Here is a 22,630-nt window from a genome sequence, read left to right on the forward strand (position 1 = left end):
GTAATGCTAATAGACGACTGATCAAGTTTAAGGTAAGAGTATATGCGAGAGGGGACCTTTAGAAGAACGCACACTTAGACACCTATGCCTTAACACTAGCTGTACGAGTTTTTAGAGCCCTTATAGCGATCGTAGCTAAGTTTGACCTAGAAGCTAAGCAAATGGATACAGTCAATACCTTCCTCAATACTATATTCCTATATACGCTATACCTTAGGCCGCCTAATAGATTTAAGTAGAAGGGCAAGGTATTGAAACTAATCTAAGCACTCTATAGTCTATAGGAGTCACCTCGACTATAGTACAACTACTTTACTACAATACTAGAAAACAAACTTAGCATACAACTAGTAGACAATATAGACTGCCTATACACCGACCTAGACAAACAGGTATTCATCTTCTTCTACGTAGACGACATTGTACTATTATATTACCGACAGCATATGTAAAAGGCAATAGACCTTAAGTAGAAGTTAATAAAGGAATATAAAATTAGTAACCTAGGAAAGCTCTTATAGTTTCTCGGTATTAAAGTCATACGTAACAGACAGAACAGGAAGCTATAGTTGTTATAAAAGGCATACACTAAGAAGATAGGTCAGCGTTATAGAATTGATCCTAAGACTAGCAGGCGAGCAGAGGCACTATTGCTAACTAGATACGAACTATACGAGAAACCCACTAACAAGGAGACTCGTTATATAGACTTATCAGCAATACTAGCCTACTAGAGCCGTATAGGATCGCTCAACTTTTTAGTAGTTTAAACTAGGCCGGATATAGCCAAAGCAGTTTCTATGCTATTAAAGGCCCTTTAGAACCTACGACAAGAGGATATAGCCGCAGCCAATTGGTGTATCAAGTACCTACTACAGATAAGGCACCTATGCTTAGAGTACAACGCCGATAGACTAGCAGTTACCGCCTATTCAAGCTAACAGCTTTACGAATTTTACGGAGCTTCTAACGCTTCCTATAGCGACTATACGGGTACGAGACAGTTATTAGAAGGATGGATATTCAGTCTATTCAATAGACCAGTTGATTAGAAAGCAGCGCGATAGTCAACTATCACTAAGTCTACGACTAAAGCCGAGCTGCTAGCTGCCTTATATGCAGGCTTAGAACTAATCTAGTAGAAGCGCTTCTTTAGCAATATTGGCCTTACCTTAGACAGCACACCGGTGCTATACTATAATAATATACAGACTATTCGAATCATCAAGGCGGATGCTAGCAAGTTAGATACTAAGCTTAGGCATATAGACATTCATTAATGCTAGCTACGCTAAGAACATAAATTAGGTCGTATACAATGCGAGTATCTAGCAACACAGGACATGCTAGCTAATGGGTTGACTAAGCTCTATAGCCCTTAGAACTAGAAGAGGTTCATTAAACAACTAAGACTAACTAGACTACCTAACCTAACAACTAACTAAGATATATAGTTGTAGGGGTATATAAGGAAGCAACTCTTCCTCTAACAACCTCTTCCTCTTTAGCAACACGAAGATAACTCTATATAATAGGTAGTAGGCGCCGCCCCCCCTATTAATTGTAACTAAGTCGATTAAGTACACCTTTATCGATTAGCGCTAACAAAAGTGTCTAATACGATAGCGACGACTAATTAGGACAAAGGATTCAACCTCACTTCCTAATACGTTATTATCGCCTATATTATTACTTCGAACGTCACTTCTACTAACTAATAACAAGTCTGCGGCGATTGTATTAGTGCTAGTAATAATAGTGCAGTAGTCTTAGCTAAGGGTGGCGTCCTTAGTTAAGTTACCTATCCTAATTTATCAAATCTGTTTAACTAATATACATCTCACCTAATCCTTTATCTAATCAAATAGACGCTACCTATGCGATTGATATAATAACCGATAGTAATAATGTAACGGGCTTAGTTTAGCTGAACTAACTTTACTGTACGATACGAGTACTTAGATAAGGCTTAATAGTGTCGGTCTGTGCTTAGACTACGTAGGAAGACAACAGTTCCTAGTAATAGGGACTATATGTGAAGGTGTATATGCAGTCCGGATTATATAACGATATCCTTCTAGGGTAATCGGGGTATGAAATAAGACTCTCTTATATATAGTATAGATTCAAACCATTTTTTTAGTATTTTAATGAAGTACTATATAAGGAGTTGAAAAGATTAATTTTTCTTTTGTTTGCATATAAAGAAGCATTGACTACCTTGCCTAAAATAGAAGGCAACCTCTTTTGTACAAGCTAAAGGGGTGTATAACGCGTCAGCTTAGTTATATAACAAGTACGTAACTTCTTAGCTTGAAGAATTTTCATTGTATTTTAGACTATAGAATAGAGCAGAACATAGGCAATCAACGAAGCCAATTCAACCGCCGGCAATGCAGTATTACGTAAGTAATCCACTGCGCTGTGCGTGATATCCAGGCAGTAGTAGGGTAGACGGTGGTCCGCGCGACTTGGCGTAGTGACTCTCGGATAGAACTAAGACATGGCCACGATTGCAGCGAGGACTTCACCAGCGTCACTTCCAAACGAATATCAAATAATGCGAAATCTTCGAACCTGCACGGCATCTCATCTTTCGATCGATCCATGCAGATCTTGGTCGCTTGATAGAACTACAGCTAGAGCAACAACATCAAAAGTATGGCAGAAAATGCTTTCGACGAGAAGAGATGGACTGTTTAGTATAGGTAGTAGTATGACCATCAGCGAATCAACCTCCGCGTCATCATCTCCTCCAGATAGTCGTCCGTGACCCGAACCCTGATTTCCTGGAACGACAAGACAACCTGTTGTATTGCGACTATGAGAGACTCCCTGAGCTCAATCGACCGCACAGTGCCGTGCGCAAAGCCCATCTTGAGTCGTGCCAATTCTTCATCATCCTCCAGAAAGAAGTTCAGATATTCGAAAAGCGTTTCCATCTTGAAGCCACCATCGTCGGGGAAGGCAAGCTCAATCTTCTGTCGGACCGATTCGCCATCATCTGCAAGGAAAACCGCGGACACCGGCACCGAAGCCGACATTTTTTCCTCTGGCCCTTGCAAAGACGGCAGCAGGCTGGAGTAAAGGAACGCAGCTCGTTTGAGTCCCAAAGCTTCGGCGTGCTTCCTCACTTCACTGAAATAGCCGTCGATGTCCCAAGAGCACACAATTAAACATCGCATGTTTTGCAGTGTCGCTCGGTCTTCCTCTGTAGTGTCGGGTCCGAGGATGCCAGGAAACGACGTTGCGAATGTGCCTGCGCTTTGAGTCGAGCAGCAATAGAACATGCCGACATTGTGTCGATCCTCAAACCCAAGGGCTTGTTTGATGTCCGAGACTCTGATCATTCTGGCCACGCGGATGATGTTCTGATAGAAGGGCCCTCCCACAAAATCGAGATTCGAAAACATAAAAGTCTTCACAGGATCGAACGCGAAAGCTAGTATGTCTTTGGCGTTTTCCACTGTGTACCGCTTCACTGTGGATACATCCAAGGAAGCGGAATGCAAGAGTTTCATGTCATCGGTGAGCATCATGATAAGCGGAGCACCGAAGACATCTTGGAGCCATCTGATACTGCGTCAGTGCTAGTATCTCGGAGAGACAGATAGTCAAACATACTTTGTGAATTCGAACGGTATGGAGTGTCCGAGATGTAGACTGTCACTGCTTGGACCGCGGCCAGTGAACAAATAAAATGGTTCTTTTCGTTCGTATTTGTCGAGGATGGTCTCCAGGTCTCGGTGACTGAAGACGATACCCCTTCGTAAAAAGCGATGCGGCTTCCGGCCAGTCACATCCGTGAAACGCTGAAGGAGGTCCTTGTCGATAAGACTTGCATGAGATTTGGTAGCAAAGGCGTGGACCTCACTGCTCAGTGGAATATTCATCTCGACTGAAATGCCCATGGTGGTTAACGTGCGAATATATCTGGAAAGAACGGCACTGCGGCCAAGGTCTCTATCTGATTGCCAATCCCCGCGTAAAGACTATCATTAAATACTCGTACCGAACCTCACGTAAGATCTTGGCGACTGACATGAAGCTTTTGTCAGAATGGCCCGAAGCGCTTCGGGGCACTCCAAGGTCCACTGCGTCTATATGGACTTCACACCTTGCGACTTTGCGATGCATCCCAGATCCCGGTATTGTGGTGAAGAATGTGCATATACTGCATAAAATGTCTACAACTAGATGTTGGCTAGAGCATGAATGTCGGCAGCTCGAGGAGGGTCATGGTGCATAAGCAAGTCCTCCGATCGTCAAAACAGACGCAGCTTGGTTCACATTGTTGCATTTATGTTTGCTCCCCTTACGAACAAAAGCTGCAAAATCGCGTCTTGCCCATTCGCCGCCGCAATGTGTAATGGTGTCTGACCTCGGGCATCCTTCACCTCAAGCATAGCACCAGCGCCCAGCAAACTTCCGACGATACCATCATGACCTTGAGTCACCGCAATGTGTAATGCTGTCCGCCCATCTTTTTCCCGCACGTCGAGACACGCAGGACGCTTGACGAGTTCTTCCACGACGCTTTGCTGTTGGTTCCCTACGGCGAGGTGCAGGCTGGTACGGCCCATTGAGTCCTGGGCAAGCACATTGGAGTTTAATCGCAAGAGGAGCTGCACAGTAGACAGTCTGCCGCTCTCGGCTGCAATATGCAGTGCAGTCTTGCCATCTTGAGGTACGTCGGATGCGGCGTGGCTACTTGGCTAGAGAAGACCAATGTTAGTGCTTGCTGATGAAGAAACAGATGTCTTGGTACGGTACTAACATCCTCAGTTGACCTCGGGCAGACCTGTGAACTAGCATGTTCACCATTTCCGCCGCCAATGCCATTCAGAATCAGAGCCACCGGGTATGCTTCGCCCAAGTCCCATGAGCCAAGGGACGGTATGTCTTGGTCTGGGTTATAAGAAGTGTCTACAATCGCCGACGGTGTTTGGAGCCCGGTTCTACTAATCGCTATGGCGTTGTCGCGGCTTTCGCAGTAAGACACGGGCTTTGTGCTCTCGATGGAACCTCCAAGCATCGGCGCGCCAAATGTTGGTATTGATAGTTGGTTGGAGACGGCCTGTTTGTTCGATTCATCCTGTTCCGACCCTGGTGATGCGCCAACGACGAGGGTCATCTTTCCCACGGTCATGGTATCTCTAAATAATTCCAGCTCTTCCATCCGAGACTTCAGTCGCTTGCCTGTATTGATTTCGTGTTAGTGACTTTTGGCCGAGATTCTCATGGCTTGCAACTCACGGTAGGCCCTTTGCGCAATGCGATTCTGGACTTTCTTCCGACTTGCGGCATCTTCTACCATTGCGGTCCTTGTTGTTGTAAAAAGCGACGCCGCTCCTAACCCCAAGTCAGAAGTAGCCCATATAACTTTGTCGTACAACACTCCCCCTACTTCTTTACTTCGGGGAAGTAAAGAAGTCCTCTCGACTTAGGTATCCTTATCCCGCTACTAGCGTAGTATACTCCTACTCGCGGTATAATAGAAGTGCCGGCAACCTTTCCTAAACGGGCTTAGTTCTCTTCTTTTACGCTGTAACTACTACGCTATATCGCCGTCGGCGATCCCTCGAAAGCGCAAAGCCGGGCTTATAACTATTGTAAATAATATAGATAAGCGGTAAACTATTAGAATTGCTTGCTATTCGAACAAAGGACTTACTAGCTACCTATACACCCTAGCGCTAAGAATTACAAGCTATTACTAAGCCGTAAGTAAATAATCTTTTAACTTCCTTCTCTTTCTCCTACCTACAAATCCGACTAGACTCGCACATTCTCGAGCATTCTAACATATTACAAATAATACAGACAAGCGGTAAACCGTTAGAATTGCTTGCCACCCGAACAAAGGACTTACCAGCTACTTATATACCCTAGCGCCAAGAATTATAAGCTATTACTAAGCCGTAAGTAAATAATCTTTTAACTTCCTTCTCCTTCTCCTACTTATAAATCCGACTAGACTCGTATATTCTCGAGTATTCTAATACTCCCTAGCCTCTACTTAGCTATCTAGTCGTAAACTAAATAGCTAAGTCCTAATCCTTCTTAATCGTTTTTATCCCTAGGACTCTTTTTACGTTTTCTTCGAACTTCCCTTTTATTAGGGGCTTAGTAAGGAAGTCCGCGAGTTAGTCCTTTATCGGAATATGCTTTATATCGACTAGCTTGTCCTCGACTAGTTCCTGTACGTAATATACTACTACGTCGATATGTTTCGTTCTCGAATAAAATTCCGGATTTCGTACTAAAGCGATAGCCGCCTTATTATCCCCGTAGATAATCGTAGGTTCTTTAAAGTCGTCTTCCGTAAGGTATCCGACTTGCTCGAGGAAATTTCGGATCTAAATAGCTTCTTTTGCGGCGTAGGATAGCGCTAAGTATTCGGCTTTCGTAGTGCTAGTCGTTACGGACCTTTATAGTTTAGTAGACTAAGATATAGGTCCTCCGGCTAGTAGGGATATATATCCTATCGTTAACTTCCTAGTCGAGTCCGCCGCGTAATCCGAATCGGTATAGATAACCGGTAAACGAGTAACTAAAGTACTCGTATTGTTTTCGTTCTTCGGGATAGGACTGTACTTTATATAGTAGTCCCGAGCGTTCCCTAGGTATCTAAGGCCGTAGATACCTCCGTCGTAGTATCTCCTAGCCGGATTTACCGTAGATTAGCTTAGTCTTTACGTTAGAAAAGATATATCCGGCCTCGTAGCTCGTACGGTCTAATTGAGTTTTCCGATAAGTCGTTAGTATCTCTAGACGTCTACTACCTCCTCGTCCTTTATAATAGGTAGTAGATTCGTATATCCGTTTGCCGGAGTCGATACTTAGAAGGTTTCGTTTAGATCTAAGCCCTCTTCTCTAAGCGTATTTTCGATATAGTGCCTTTAATCTAGTAGTATAGATCCGTCGGCCTCTCTCTCGATTCGTCCGCTTAGTATAAACTTAGCGGGACCTAGATCCTTTATTTCGAACCTCTATATAAGCCCGTCCTTTAGCGGTTTAACCTCCGCTTCTATCTTCGCTAGTGTAGTAGGATCGTCGACGTATAACGCGACTATTAGCGTATAGTCGCTATTAACGAAGACCGATTGATCCGTAGGTATAGCGTAGAGGTCGTATTCTTTAAAGAAGGCCGTAATAGTCTTATTCTAAACTCGTCCGGATTGTTTTAGTCCTAGTACTCCTTTTAGGAGTTTAAGTACTTTATTAGTTCCGGGAACATCTAGGCCTTCCGGGATAGCTAGGTAGACTTCCTCTGTTAATTCTCCTAGTAGGTAGGCACTTACTACGTCTATTTGGAATATAGTAAGTCCTTTACTAGCGGCGATAGCTAGGAGAAGGCGTAGGCTTTCGAGACGTATTACCGGAGAGAACGTCTTAAAGTAATCGATTCCGTAGCGTTGCGTAAAGCCCTTTCCTACTAATCTCGCTTTAAATTTATTAATTTGTCCGTTCGGTAGTATTTTTACTTTAAAAACCTATTTCGGAGTAATAACGTTTATTTGCCCTTTTCTATCCTTTAGCTTAGAATAGTCGACAATCTCGTAGGTATTATTAGCCGTTAAGGACTCGATATGTTCTTTAATAGCGTCTTTCTACTGTCGGGAGTAAGGGCCGGTAATAGCTTCCGTATAGGTCTCGGGGATAGGTATTTCGAAGGCCTTTCGATAGTCGACTTTTAGAGCTACTAGCCCTATCTCGTCCCTTAGTCTCTTTAGTGCTTTAGGGACCCTCGTAGTCCTTCGTAGTCCTCCTTCGTTTATATTCGAATCCGTAGGAGTAGTAGAAGCCGTAGGAGTAGTAAACCTTTCGTCGTTTTTATTTAAATCGTTATCTTCGTCTTATAGTTTCGGAGTATTGTCTTCGGCTTCGGAGTTGTAAGAAGGGTTATGTTAGTAGGTAGATAGGGTAGTAGTAGATATAGTAGTATTCGATAGAGATCTAGGAGGAGAAGGAGGAAGGCAGGCTAGTTAGCCTAACGCTAAGCGCTAAGCCCTGCCTAAGGCACTAAGACCCTAGCTTTACTCGAGCTAGTTATATACTAATTACGTATAGCCTCTAATATACGCTCCCCTTCTAAAGGCCGCGCCCTCGTAGCCTATCTATGTTCTAATCTTAACCTCTATAGCCGCTAACTTAGCATATTAACTAAGCTGCTTAGCCGCGCTAAATTAAACGCTTAACTACCTAATTATATAACTAAGCTAAACCTTACCTTCTAATATAATGTCTAACTCTAACTGCGCTATCCTTATATATAATAAAGTAAAGCGATATATATCTATAAGAATTAAGGGCTATCGACTAATTATAATATAGGCTCGTCTTCCCTACTATAATAGGTAGACGTACGAGGTATTATAGTACTACCTCCGTTCTAAGTAATGTCGTTTCGAGTTCTTTGCGTCTACTCTTAAAAGACCTAGCAATGTCCGCTCCGAGGGTTGTTCTTGTTATTACGAGGGCTATTATTTACTATCGTAGTTTCACTAGCCCTAATTAGTTAGGTTTAGTAGCCTTTAATTGTTAATCTTATCTTACCTTTTTAGAAAAAACACAGTTCGTCTAGTTTCTATAGATAAAGGCTATTATAAGTGTAATAGTTAAGGTTCGCCTTACTTAAAGGGTTAGAAAGATTAAGGAGTAATCTATTGTCCGCAAGATCGACCCCGGCTAGCTTAGCTCTATATTTTTGCCCTTAGTTAGTCTATTAATCGCTTAACCTTTTTAGTCCCTAAGCCCTTCGAACGGCTTAACCTTTTTAACCTAGTCGGTATAGTACGGTTTAGCCTTAGGCCGCGGTATAGGTAAGGTTACCCTCGTAGGTATAGCGATAATAGTAGGTAATGTTAATAATAGCGGCGCTAGCCGTCTTAGCGCTAACTTTACCTTACTTCTAATTTCCTTCTTCGACTAGCAATACTTTAACTAGTAATATACTCTATAATACTATTACTAATATAGCCGCGCCGTCCCCCCGGCCGTCGCTAGCTTATAGCGCGACGCTATCGTTATTATTATTATTATTATTATCTGCGCGCGTGCTATCCCCGCCGACCGCCTAGGCCTTAGGGCCTCGATAGAATAAAGGAATAAAAGGGGGACCCGAATACTAAGAGAAGGGCCTTATTGCGTTAGCAGAGAGGTAAAATCCTTAAAAGAGTAGGCGATTAGTTAGCGCGTTATAGCGCGCTTATTAACGGTCGGTACGCGTTCGCTATAGTAGTATAGTATTATTGTCCTAGTTTGCCGGCCTCTAATTAGTTAGCTAATAGCACCCTAGGGGTAGCATTGTTCCTAGGCGACATTATTTAGCCTTCTTCTTGTTCTTTATACTAGTCTAATACTTATCTAACAACTTAGTTATATCCTCGAAGGAACCTTTAGCTTCCTACGAGTTCTATTTAGGTAAATAGCCTTACTATCTTGATAGGTATTCCTTCTTGCCTTGCCTAGTCTAGTGCTTTAGGATGCGTTCTATAGACTATAGCTCTTTACTATCGGCTAAGACTTCTTCTAACTTAGTAGGCGCTTTATCGCCTTCGCGTTAATAGTATAGTTTAAGAAGGGATATATAAAAGGTATTACAGATAGTATAGTACAGTAGGAGCTATAACTAACAGGCCTATACGGAAGAGCCCTTAACTTCTCGAATGCAGAATAGGCTAATATATCTTAGTACGAGCTTGGGCCTTGTTTTGCTATTAGGGGATAGGTGTTTGCGGATACGGAGGTTCTTCGTACTAAGTATAACTATATCGCCTTGTTTGAAGGTTATTAGTATATAGCGCTTATCGTAGTAGGTCTTTTAGTACTTTTAAGCCTTTGTTAGCTTCTTAGCTATCTTAGTATAGATTTCTCGTATCTTTTAAACCCTCTTAATAGCCGCTAGTATCTTAGGTTACCTGCTTCCCTTTCCTTACGCTCGGCCTCGAGCGATAGGGGGTCTTATAGCATAGTAGCGTTCTAGCCTATTATAGCTATATACGGTAAGACCTTAGTTAACGAGTAGACACTGTTATTATATACGAATTCGGCTAGTTATAGGAGGTTAACCTAGTCGTTAGGGTTCTTATTAATGTAGCTACGCAGGTACTGCTATAGGGTAGCATTTTGCCTCTCGGTTTAGCTATCTATTTGTAGATAGAAGGCTATAGATAGCCGATGCTTAAGTCTTAGCTATAGGCATATCTCGCTCTAATAATAGGATATAAACGTCGAGCCCCGGTCGGAGACTATCCCTTTAGGGGTTCCCTAATAGCTATAGAAGATATTGTTCTATAGGGCTTTAGCCACATTAATAGCAGTCTAATCCTTCCGCGCCGGGATATATCGAGCGCCTTTAGTAAATCGATCTACTATAACAAGGATAGCATTAAAGACGTCCTTGCTACCCCTATGCTTAGTAGGCGGAAGGCCTATAATAAAGTCTATTATTAGCTCTACAAATAGCTTCTTTAGAATAGGAAGTAAAGACAACTCGCCGAATAGTAGGTATCTTAGTGCTCTAACTCGTTAATATACGGCATACGTGTTTACGTAGTCCTTTATATCCCGCTTACTATTTAGCTAGTAGTATATACGCGATAGTAGCTCGTGCGACCTCTCTATACTATAGTAACTAGCAAGCTTACTATTATAGTGTCGCTTAAGAAGCTCTTGTCGGATCGAATACTCGGTAGGGATATACAATCTGCCTTTATAGCGCAAATAGCTATCGGCATTAATCGACTAATTCTTGCTAGATCTGGTTTTGCGACTACTAGTAAGCTAATCTATACGGACTGTAGTAAAAGCGTCCCTTTACTAAGCGCGTAACAGCTCGTTTATAAAGGCTTAGCTATCTCCGTCCGTAAGTTCGCTTAATAGCACCCTCGCTGTCTTACGTAGTACGTACTATATGTATCTAGTAGTACTAGCAGCCGGATTAACTGCATTAGTACTCTAATCGCTGTTACTATATATAGCGATATCGACTAGGGAGTTATTATAGCTCTTTCTATTAGTGTTATTAGCCCTTGCCTTAATACGTACTATTAATATAGCAAGAGCATTAACATGCTTTAAGCCGTCGCGGAGTCCGGTAAGCCGCTTATTCTACGCTTACTTATTAATAATACGGGCTATAGCAATCTTATACTATAGGGTTAGAAACAAAGAATTAATATGTTAGGTCTCGCTATCGTAATTAGGTCGCCTCGATAGGCTATTAGTAGGGTTGCTTACGCCTAGCCGATATAATATATTAAAATCGAACCTAGCGAGATAGACGGCCTATCTAGCCTATCGACCTATAACCCTAGTAACCTTCGTAATTCTACGGAGGTTGTTATAGTCCGTATAGACCTAAATAGTGTGCTATATACTATCGAGATAGTAGCGCTAGTACTTAAAGGCTTCTACGATTACTAAGAGCTCTTACTCGTAGGTCTTATATCGGCGCTCTATATCGATTATCTTTCGCGAGAAGAAGGTAGTCGGGTGCTAGTAGGTGTTATTAGCCTATTGTAACATAATAGCTAATATAGCGAACTATAAAGCGTTAGTCTCAATACGGATCTGCCTACTTAGTACGAAATAGTGTAGTAAGGGGACTTTAGTAAAGCGTTGCTTTAAACCGTTAAAAGCGGCTTATGCTTTGTTAGTCTATTTGAACTCTCTAGATAGGTTAGCCTTGGTTTTAGTAAGCTTAGTTAGGGGCATTACGTATCGTAAGTAACCCTCGATAAATCGACGGTAGAAGTTAGCAAAACCTAGGAATAATTAAAGCTCCTTAATACTAGTAGGCGTTAGCTACTTAGTAATAGTTTTAATCCAATTAGGATTAGCCTTAACACCCTTAGTTAATACGAGGAAGCTAAGGAAGGGCACTTCTATAGCAGCAAAGGTGTATTTAGAAGACTTGCAATATAAGCTATAGGCCCGTAGGCGGTCGAGTACCTTACGGACTATAGCCTAGTACTCCGCAATATTAGGTAAGTATATATAAACTAGGATATCGTCTAGGTAAACTATACAAAGGTAGTCTAATAGGCCTAATAGGGCCCGATTAATATAGGACTAGAATATTATAGGGGCATTAGCTAGCCTAAATAGTATAACTAAATACTCGAAATAGCTATAGCGAGTGCGGAAGGCTGTCTTCTATTTATTACCCTTACGAATACGAATGCGGTAATAGGCGTCCTTAATGTCTAATATAGTATAGAAGTAGGCGCTAGAAAGGCGATCGAGGGTCTTATTAATAAGCGGAAGTAGATAGCGGTCCTTAATAGTAATAGTATTAAGCCTATAATAATCGATATATAGGCGTAGGCTACTATCCTTCTTTAGTACGAATAGGATAGGTGCACTAGCAGGGCTGTTACTATACTAAATTCGACTATTAGCTAGGTTCTTATCTAGGTACTTACGTAGTATAGCAAGCTCGCGTTTACTAAGGTTGTAAAGCGGCCTAAAAGGAACCTCCTTGCCCTATATAATATCGATCTTATAGTCCGTCTCTTTAAATATAGGCAATGTCGATACTAGGTAGTGTTTAAATACATTAATATAGGTTTCTCGAATAGGCTATAGTATCCGAGCGAGCTAATTAGGGTCTATGCTATTAGGGGGCATAGGTTTATCGTTATCTCTACCGAGAAGATTAGCAGTTAGGTTAGCTAAGGCAGAGACTAGTATTAGGTTGCTAATAAACAGGACCCTAATATCGTTAGGGCACTCGCTAACGTCGATATACTTAATATCCTCCTTCCTAGCGATTCCAAATCGCTACTATTAGAGGCCTAAGTCTATAGTTATAGCGTAGTGCTTAAGGATAGGGTTGCTAATAACAATAGTAGCTCCCCTATATAGGTTGTCTATATCTACTATATAGGTAGTAAAGTCTAGTAGGCGCTTATTTCCGAGGTCGTCCTTTAGAACTGTAGGAATATAGTAGGCCCTATAGGTTAAGTGCCGAGCATTATTAAACTAAGCAAGAGTTAGTAGGTTAGCCCTATTTAATTATCGAAGATCTAATTGCTTAGCTAAGCGATAGCTAATAAGGGTACTAACTGAATTTCCTAGATCTAGTGTAACCTTAGTCTTATAGTTAGTTCTGTATGTGTCCTATATAAGGCAGGTACGTATAATAGCTAGTATAATGTCGATGGTTTTACGCCGTACGAGGCTAATAGTTAGTATAGCGCCTAATCTTTTTTCGACTAATTAGAAGGGCCGATAGGGGTAGCATTAGCGGCTAAAAGGTTTTTTCGGTGCTTAGAGGCAGTACGATTAACTCGGGCCTAGTCTCGAGGCCTATTATATTAGCCTAGTAAATAAGTAGTACTATTATAGTTAAAGCATTTCAATCCGGTTAGGAGGTTGCTATAGCTACTACTATTGTTAGTTAAGCAGTTAGTATTATAAGGATACGAGCCCCTTCTACGGCCCCTATTACGGCCTCCTCTATACAGCCGTCGGCTACGGCCTCTTCTACGGTTATTGTTACCGTTCCTATTATTAGCACTATTGTTTTAGTAGGAACCTTAGTTTCCTCCGCGGGTACTACGGTTGCCGCGGTTAGTACTAGCTAGTCGAATCCTCGATTCTAGTCGTTACTAGAGCTAAATAGCTCGTTTAGCTATTTCTACTTCGACTATAAATTAAATGCGTATTAGATTAGCCTATTTAAACACACGGCGGCGGTCCAATTTAAGGACTAATTCCTATCTCAATTTAGGGCGTATTTCGGAGATCTAGATAGAATTAGTCTTAGCCGGAAGGTTATCTTCGAGGGTCTTTAAATAGGCCTTAAATAAGCGAGCCGATTAATTAGTCTTTTGTTTAGCTCGAAGGTACTAGTCCTAAGCGTGTTGTTGCCTTAGTATAGGGTTTCTAAGGGTATCTAGTATAATGGTTTTATAGGTTTGCTACTAAATAGCGGTCTAATTATTAAGGGAGTTAAAATAGTTATCCTAGGTGCGCTTTAGGTCTCTATTAATGTACTATATAGCATAGACGACTAAGGAATAGTTATCTAGCAGCGCTCTCGGTACATTGCGCTAGTTAAGCTTATAGTTACGAATATAGTCGTTATATTGCTTTCGACTAGAGCTATTAAACACAGTACAATCCTTGAGTTTAGTATCCTTCTTTTGAATAGTTAGTAAGGAAGGCCCTACTACTAGTTTAGTATTAGTTATTAGGGCCTCCTAAAGGCGGCGAAGCTCGAGGAGGTTATCCTTTAGCTACTACTCTTAACGTAAAGTAGCGAGCCTGTTTTAGGTAGCTTCTTAAAGTCTCGCTACTAGCTAGGGGCTAAAGGCTAGTTAGCTATATCGACGGTTAACAATATTGCTAAGAATGTCGTTAACGGGCAACGATAGGTTATCCCCTTCGATTATAGGTTCTTTAGTAGGCCCTCTAGTAGGCTCTTTAGCGGGAACTATACTACTAGCGTTGTTATTGCTAGCACTGCTAGTAGCGCCGCGGTTGTTATTATTGTTTCGTAATAAGCCGGCTATTGTAATAAGGGGTAGTACTAATAATGTATCGTAGCCCCTTATAGTACGGATATAGCGGAATTAGTAGGTATCGGCCTAGTACGATTAACTTAGTATAATAGGCCGTATAGAAGGCCTTGCTTAATAATTAGTATGGTTGTTTTAGTAGAATAGTACGTATAGGTCCCGTTCTTCGGGCGTAATATAGTTAAATCGATAGTTTTCGTAGCTATACCGCTAAAAGCTTAAAATAAGGACTATCTAGCTGCTACTCTTAAAGGGTAGATCGAATACTATATAAGAAGGGTTATATTAGCAGGTAGATAGGGTAGTAGTAGATATAGTAGTATTCGATAGAGATCTAGGAGGAGAAGGAGGAAGGCAGGCTAGTTAGCCTAACGCTAAGCGCTAAGCCCTACCTAAGGTACTAAGACCCTAGCTTTACTCGAGCTAGTTATATACTAATTACGTGTAGCCTCTAACAGGATTCTCCCTCTATTTCTTTAGATTCTCCCTTATCTAGGAGATCGATATCGTTATCGTTGTTATCCGAGTCTATAATAGGCCGTAGAGTAGGTAGTTCCTCTTCGGATAGTTACGTAGTAGGCTACTTCCCTTAGTCGATTCGTCGAATTTAACGCTAGTATAGATCCCGATAGCGTTTGTCTTAGGATTATAGATCCTATACTGTTTCGTAGACTTCGTATATCCGACGAAGATTCCTAGAAATACCGTCTTTTCTAGCTTATCTTTCCTTTTCTCCTTAGGAATAAACAGATAGGCTAGATAGCCGAATACCCGTAAATGTTCTCCGCTAGGCTTTCTTCCGGTATAGAGCTCCTCGGGAGTTATATCCTTTCCTTTAATAGGTAGCCTATTATGTGAATAGGTAACCGTATAGGCCGCTTCGCCCTAAAATTGTTTAGGTAATCCGGATCCTTCTAAAGCCGCCCGTACCTTAGTTATAATAGTACGGCTTTGTCTCTCTACTACCCCGTTTTATTCTAGAGTATAGGGCGTCGTTGTTTCGATTCGTAGTCCCGGATAGGCCTTAAGAGCTTTAATAAGCTCCGGAGCGTTATCGATTCTTACGGCCTTTAGTTTCCTCCCGGTTTCGAGTTCGGCCTCGTTTTTCTAAGCCTTAAAGGCTTCGTATACGTCGCTTCGGTAGCGAGTAAGACGGATATCTAACCGTCTCGTAGCGTCGTCCGTAATCGTTAGTATATACCTATTTCCCCCTAAGGTACTATACTTATACGAACCCTAAAAATCGATATATACCCTATCTAGGCAATAGTCTGCCTTTTCGGGTTCTTCTCGACTTGATCGTCTATCGGACTTCGTAGTAATATAAGTCTCGTAAGATATTGTAAAAAGCGACGCCGCTCCTAACCCTAAGTTAGAAGTAGCTTATATAACTTTGTCGTATAATACTCCCTCTACTTCTTTGCTTTAGGGAAGTAAAGAAGTCCTCTCGACTTAGGTATCCTTATCCCGCTACTAGCGTAGTATACTCCTACTCGCGGTATAATAGAAGTGCTAGTAACCTTTCTTAAACGGGCTTAGTTCTATTCTTTTAGTTTTACGCTATAACTACTACGCTATATCGCCGTCGGCGATCTCTCGGAAGCGTAAAGCCGGGCTTATAACTGTTATAAAAACCGACGCCGCTCCTAACCCTAAGTTAGAAGTAGCTTATATAACTTTGTCGTATAATATAAGACTTATTTAACGTCGAAAGCTCCGGGACTCCTAGTAGTACTTTATATACGTTTCGTTGTTTTTCGTCTCCTAGATATCCTAGGCGTCGATACTAAAGTAGCGTAGTACCTTTAGTCGTAGTAGTAGCTACTCTCGAAGTCTCGATAGATCCGGATTCCTTTAGAATATAGGACCTTCCGACGCGTACTCCTTTTGCTAGTTCTTCGTTTTCTCTTCGAAGTATAGCCTCTTCTTTAGTAAATAGAGTCGTAATACCTCGTTTCGAGAGTTAGCTTATCGAAAGCAGGTTATAACCGATCTCGGGTACGTATATAACGTCCGGAATCGTAGTCGGAATTCCCTTAAACTAGACGAGGATTATACCGGATCCCGCGATCTTTATTGTTTTGCCGTTCGCTAGAGTAACTTTTCCGGTTATTTCCTTATAGTCCGTAAAGTAGTTCTTGTCGTTAGATATATGTCTAGTGCATCCGGAGTCTAGGATCTAATCCCCTTTATTAGATAGTCGAGTCGTAGAATCGATAGCTATCTAAGCCGCGATCTTAGATTCCTCCTTATTATTTTCTTGGATTTTTCCGTTCTTTTAGTCCTATTTGTATTTCCTATAGTCCCGTTTAAAGTGCCTAATCTTTTGGCAATAGTAACACGTCTTTCCTTTAGCCTTATTAGGCGTATTTTACGTATTGCCTTTCTTTCTGTTACCGGCCTTATCTTTCGCCGATTCCTTAGTATATCGGGCTACTACTTTATCGCCTTTAGAAGTAGTAATAGTATATTCAACGTCCCGTAGTCGTTGAACTAGTTCTTCGTAGGAAAGAGTAGATAAACCGGCCGCCTTTAAGGCGAATATAGTAGACGAATACTCTTCTTCTAACGACGATATAAGGACTACTTTCTTAGAGGCGTCCGAAGGAACTTCGTCTTTATCCGCGGCCTTAATCTCGGATTAGATTTGCGTAAGAGCTAAAGCCGTAGTATCGATATCCTTAAGAGCTTTAAAGGAATAGAAATAGGAGAGTAGCGTCGAAACCCGTTCCTTTATCGATACTTCGCTTACTTCCTTTATTTTATCGATTACCTCCCTAGTCGTACGTAGTCCTAGGAGGTATATAGGCTTATCCCCGGCCGTAGACTTAATAAACGCAACTACTTTTACGTCTTCTTTTTTAGCCTCTCTTACTTTAGCCGAATCTTAGCTTATAGCTTCCGGTATACCGTTCCTATACTTCTAAAGGCCTTATCCGGATAAATAGTCTTAAATTAGATCGATCTAGATAGTATAGTTCTCGGTACTAAGTTACGGAATTCCCTTTACCGTACCGATAGGCGTCTTAGTAGTAGATATCTTTATTGTTAGATTTTTCGACTCGTACTAGTTATATCGTTATTATTTTTAGATCGTTTGGTTCGTATTAGTCGGTTCTTTTCGCCTATAGACCGGCGTCTATAGCGGAGTAATAACCGTTATCTTATTGTTGTTCGAAGTTAGTCGCTTTCTTCGATTTGCGGAGTAACGTCGGATAAGGTTTAACCTTACGCAAGCGGATTGCCTGATCGGGTAATTTCTCGAACTTTCTTGTTTCTTCACTTGCGTTCCGGGCTCATAACTGTTGTAAAAAGCGACGCCGCTCCTAACCCCAAGTTAGAAGTAGCTTATATAACTTTGTCGTACAACACTTGTTACAGCAACTATAGATGTCGAAGATTCCAAACTTCAGGCATAAATCGCTTCCACGATCAACGTTTCTACCCGAAGTACCTCACCGGGGAAGAAGATAGGCTTGTACGACAAGCCAAGGCGAGTATACAGTAGCGTGACATGGGCGTGTCGCTTCCGATTGCCATTGCCGCTATTGTAATACAATTCTGGGCGAGAGCCGCGCGCAACTGCGACACGAAGTTGTGCCACGAAGACGGAGGCGGAGGCAGGGTTAGAGGACGCGCCTTGTGGCAGATGCGCCGGTAAGGCACAGCTCGTTCGTCGCACCAAATCACCTCGCGTACATACGGGCATACCTAGCGTGCATACAGTATACTACGGACGTGGAGCGCGAGAACATTGCTCATGCGGGCAGTCAATGGCGCACATGAGGCTTGGGCAGCTGAGTGGCAGTACCACAGGTACTACAGTAAGCACCGGTAAGGCTGAATGATTCGAGATCCTTTGCCCCACGGCCTCGGGAGGAATTCAGCTCCTTGCGCGTTCGTGGCGTTCGTGGCGTCCCTACATCTGGCAGATCACAGCTCGGCACTGGCTGGAACGGGCCACCCTCGTTTACCCGTTGGCCGCTCGTAGCCTCGTACGCAAACAGCCCTGCTCGTCGCCGCCTCAACACAGGGCATCGGGTTTGACCACGTTAGCGCCGATGGCTGACATGTAGTCAAGTTGAAAGCAACTTCACTATAGTGTTTCACGTCAGTATAGATGCCCCTCTCGTAAAGCGGCGGGGTACAACCTGCTTGAGGATTGATGATATGATGTATAAGAAAAGCGCTTGCTGTCCCATGATATTGTCCTGGCGGTGTCTCCTGGCGGCACCGAATAAGCAGGAAACACCACATCAGCCTCTGTTCCTCCATCCCTTGCTTTCCCTTTGCAACAGATCAGACTCAAATAGTCTCCTGGCGGCCATCACAACATCACTCACAACACCCTCACCCACAACGCCATTGCCATTGCCGCCACCAAACCATGCCTCATTCCAGCGCTCCCTACCAGCCGTACGCCGAAAGATACGTCGATGGGCCTGCATCTGGTCCAACGGCCGCAGACATTGTGAAAGATCTTGGCCTCGAGGGCAAGCTGCAAGACAAGGTCATCTTCATCACTGGAGCATCGGCCGGTCTCGGTCAAGAAACCGCTCGCGTTCTTCACACCACCGGCGCAAAGCTCTACCTCACAGGTCGTGACCTCGCCAAAGGCCAGGCAGTGGCGGATGCACTCGTCGCAAGCAACCCCAGCGGCCAAAAGCCCGTCTTGATCGGCTTGGAGTTGGACAACCTCGAGAGCGTCAGGAAAGCAGCCAAGGAGTTCCTCGATCAGGAGAAACGCCTTGATATCCTCGTGCTGAATGCTGGTATTATGGCAGTCCCCGAGGGCCGCACCGTCGATGGCTTCGAGACTCAGCTTGGCACCAACTACTTTGGCCACTTCTTGCTCTTCCACTTGATCAAGTCCACCTTACTTGCCGCCGCTACTCCACAGTCTCCCAGCCGTGTCATCACACTCTCCAGTGCAGGTCACAAGGCCGGAGGCGTCTTCTTCGATGACCTCGACTTGAAAAGGCAAGGCTACAACCCCATGGTCGCTTACGCCCAAAGCAAGACCGCCACTATCCACTTGGCGAACTCCATCGATCGTCACTACAGCGCATCCGGAATTCGTGCTGTTTCCGTGCACCCAGGCATGATCTTCGAGACATCACTCGGCCGCCACATGTCGCAGGAAGAGATTGCTGGATTCGCTCCCATGGCACCTTTCGCGAGACCTCTTGCGCAGGGCGCAGCGACCACTGTCTGGGCGGCGCTCGATCCTCACTTCAACAAGCAAGGTGGTGTGTACCTCGCCGATGCTGGTGTCTCAAGCGCCGCTACCGCAGATGAGCACTTTGCTGGACCTGGATATGCTCCTCATGCCTTTGATAAGACGGCCGAGGAGAAGTTGTGGAAGCTCAGCTTTGGTGCCGTCGGTTTGTCGGAGGATGGTAACTAGATGCCTTGTTCCGATGTTCTTGTCCCAGGGTTCGCAAGAAGGAGGCTCACACTGCTAGCTGTCCTTTGTTGGAGGGTTCAAGGGGGGTGTCTGCTGCCTAGCGCCATGACCTTTACCCACATGAGCTACCGCAGAGTGCATCAGCGCTCTCTTCTGAGCACTCATCTGATGGTTTCTCTTTTCGAAATCATACTGTATGCAGACTATCTAGCTTATGACAAAGCCTGGCCATGCCCAGGCTATCTCTACTTCGGGTTTCTCTATGCTCTCGATCTCCTGCTAGTCTTTGCAATCTTGCTCGCCGTCCCGACTCAGAAGAGTCGCAGAAAAAGTATGCTAGGGTTTGGTGCCAGAATATTTCTTTCGATCAGGCCGCATCTAAGCTTCGTCCTAGAGATGCCATTTACCGGGCCATCTTTGATGACTGTTTCTTGATAATTAACCCCACACCTGAGACTTTCCGTAGAGTCTGGAATGCTCTCAACGGCCGCACTACGACGCAGGCTGCCGATATATAGGTCGTGTTGGCGAGCTGTTTTGGCTTCAAACATCCTCAGTTTCGCAAACTCGATGCTTCTGCAAAGATGGAGCGAATCGTGCTCAGTTCTGACATCCTGCCACTGCGGCTGTTCTTCAACACTGGGTCAAGGTTACGACCAACAGAACATCATTACAACAGATGGGTGCCAACGGAGTTGGGTGACTATATCGAGAACGGCGCAAGCATGGTTCTATTCGCTGACTTCGACGAGGGTCAACAGAGAGACTGGAAGGTTCCATTGTTTCTTGAGGGAGACATTGAGGTCATCTATGTGGACCATCCTGTGCCAAAAGTGCAGGAATATACCCTACTTGACGGAGGATATACATTTCATGTTCTCTGCTTTGTCGATGAGTCGGATGAATTTGCCTTCGAGCAGGATGGCGACAAATGTATTAGTACCTGTTTTTTCTTCGAGGAGAGACCGGATGATCTCAGCCCGGTCTCTCGCGGTGCTTGTCTCTACGTGACCCCTGGTCAACCATTCGTTGAGGATGTGGAATGTCTGTCCAGACTTGAAATGATCTACTATTGCCTTGTTCTACTCACCAAATCTGTGTCAGATCCTCGACGAGGTGGAGATGTCGCATTTGCAGGACGGTGCTTGAAGCACACAGTGGAAAACGCTTGTGCAGGCGAGGAGGATTTCAATGGGGCACATCTATTCGAAATGAAGTGCAGTAAGTCTCTATCACCGCGTTAATGCTATGGGGAGCACTTTGCTGATGTTTGCCACATAGCGCCGATCCCTGAGAACGAGGAACTTGACAGACAGCCATCCGGCCTAGAATTCTCGGAGAGCAGACAGAAAACGGCTATCAAAGTTCTCGCAGTTGTACCTCTCCTCTCGATTGTTGCCATCAGCCTCGTTGCAGTGGTATTCATGTTATACGAAGCTATCCTACAAAGCGAAACCTCGAATTTCCGAAAGGTGGTATACTATGCTTTTCCGGAAGGTTGAGAATGCCAAGACTCCTGGTTTTTTAAGCCTTATAGAACTCTAAGATTAGACTTCCTTAGGCCTGTTGTGGTTACTATTATACCGCTTATTAATCCAGCCTCTTTAATATGTATTATTACGCCTTATTGCCGCTAGAGGTTGCTATTCTTATCGCTATATTAATAGCAACTAATTTGTAGCGCCTATATCTCGAATACTCGGTAGCTATAGAGCGCGCGTCTCGATCGCGGAAACAGGCCTCGAAGGACCTTCTAGCGTATAAGGAAGCGGTTAAGCGGCGCGAGTCGCCTACTAAGAAGGATAAGAAGAAGGCGGTTAAGAAGAAGGCGGTCGAGAAGAAGGCGGTCGAGAAGAAGGCGGTCGAGAAGAAGGCGGTCGAGAAGAAGGCGGTCGGCGGCGGCGGTAGCGGTAGCGGTAGAAAGAAGAAGACGGCGTAGTAGGAGAAGTTTAGTAATATGCCGGCCTTCGAGGCAGCGACGTATAAGGACTTCTAGGTTAATAATGCCGCTACTACTATAGTAGAAGATAACAATATAGCGGTTAAGGCTAGCGAGTTAACGCGTTTAGCTAATGCCTCGCCGGCGCGGCGCCTAGTTAATAGTTAGTAGATAAACGAGGAAGATATATCTACGCTGTCTTATAACCCTCGTAAGGACCTTTAGTATAAGCAAACCTAGCGCCTTCTTACTAGCAATAATAAGCTAGCTTTTAAGAACTATAACCGTACTAGTACTAGCACTTAATACGCTAAAGATACGTACTATTAGGCTAACGAAGAAGCGTAGAAGAAGCAGCTCTACGTCGGTAACTATATATTAGTCGTATCCGCCGCGAAGGTGTCGAAGGGTAACTAGTTTAAGCAGAGTTAGAAGAAAGGTAAGGTAACGATATTCTTGCTATTGCTGTCGCTCTTACCTAACGGCTTCTTCCGCTTAACCTATACTAATTCCTTCTATAGTAAAAGATTATAATAAGGCTCTCGACTACGCTATAGAATTAATAAATAATGCTCGAGATAAGATTAAGGTTAATATCGAGTTCAAGACTGCTATAAAAGATGCCGGAACTAGAGCTATCCTTAAGGTTAGCAAATTGAAGCCGAATAATTAATAGAATATCGATAGCCTTGCCTTTATTGCTAAGGAGCGGAAAGAAGGCAACTACACTACTAAGCTTCTTGCTAACTATAT

At 43.5% G+C, this 22,630-nt stretch overlaps 5 protein-coding genes across 5 annotated transcripts; 2 read left to right on the forward strand and 3 right to left on the reverse strand.

The window, feature by feature from the left end:
- Positions 1 to 2,723: 2,723 nt before the first annotated feature.
- Positions 2,724 to 3,893, reverse strand: MYCFIDRAFT_32009 (uncharacterized protein; the record flags this gene model as incomplete). Its single annotated transcript, XM_007930619.1, has 2 exons — positions 2,724 to 3,573; positions 3,625 to 3,893. The coding sequence occupies 2 exons, from the start codon at positions 3,891 to 3,893 to the stop codon at positions 2,724 to 2,726; spliced, it is 1,119 nt and encodes a 372-aa protein (XP_007928810.1).
- A 42-nt stretch (positions 3,894 to 3,935) lies between these two features.
- On the reverse strand, positions 3,936 to 5,308 carry MYCFIDRAFT_183545 (uncharacterized protein). Its single transcript, XM_007931151.1, has 3 exons — positions 5,257 to 5,308; positions 4,778 to 5,199; positions 3,936 to 4,715 (listed from the first exon to the last, which is right to left on the reverse strand). The coding sequence occupies exons 2-3, from the start codon at positions 5,147 to 5,149 to the stop codon at positions 4,287 to 4,289; spliced, it is 801 nt and encodes a 266-aa protein (XP_007929342.1). The 5' UTR covers positions 5,150 to 5,199; positions 5,257 to 5,308; the 3' UTR covers positions 3,936 to 4,286.
- A 12,502-nt stretch (positions 5,309 to 17,810) lies between these two features.
- MYCFIDRAFT_208577 (uncharacterized protein) lies at positions 17,811 to 20,203 on the reverse strand (the record flags this gene model as incomplete). The annotated part of the gene is made up of 10 exons (XM_007931152.1): positions 18,893 to 20,203; positions 18,837 to 18,869; positions 18,787 to 18,808; positions 18,583 to 18,755; positions 18,364 to 18,554; positions 18,270 to 18,328; positions 18,089 to 18,242; positions 17,991 to 18,057; positions 17,904 to 17,954; positions 17,811 to 17,826 (listed from the first exon to the last, which is right to left on the reverse strand). The coding sequence occupies exons 1-10, from the start codon at positions 18,925 to 18,927 to the stop codon at positions 17,811 to 17,813; spliced, it is 801 nt and encodes a 266-aa protein (XP_007929343.1). The 5' UTR covers positions 18,928 to 20,203.
- MYCFIDRAFT_212052 (uncharacterized protein) lies at positions 18,682 to 20,203 on the forward strand. Its single transcript, XM_007931153.1, has one exon. The coding sequence runs from the start codon at positions 18,919 to 18,921 to the stop codon at positions 19,936 to 19,938; it is 1,020 nt and encodes a 339-aa protein (XP_007929344.1). The 5' UTR covers positions 18,682 to 18,918; the 3' UTR covers positions 19,939 to 20,203.
- Positions 20,204 to 20,522: 319 nt separating this feature from the next.
- MYCFIDRAFT_78138 (uncharacterized protein) lies at positions 20,523 to 21,877 on the forward strand (the record flags this gene model as incomplete). Its single annotated transcript, XM_007930750.1, has 2 exons — positions 20,523 to 21,159; positions 21,645 to 21,877. 2 exons carry the CDS (start codon positions 20,523 to 20,525, stop codon positions 21,875 to 21,877), a joined length of 870 nt encoding a protein of 289 aa, XP_007928941.1.
- Between the last annotated feature and the right edge of the window lie 753 nt (positions 21,878 to 22,630).

The sequence above is a fragment of the Pseudocercospora fijiensis genome (assembly GCF_000340215.1).
Source record: "Pseudocercospora fijiensis CIRAD86 unplaced genomic scaffold MYCFIscaffold_7, whole genome shotgun sequence".
NCBI classification, from domain to species: Eukaryota; Fungi; Ascomycota; class Dothideomycetes; order Mycosphaerellales; family Mycosphaerellaceae; genus Pseudocercospora; species Pseudocercospora fijiensis.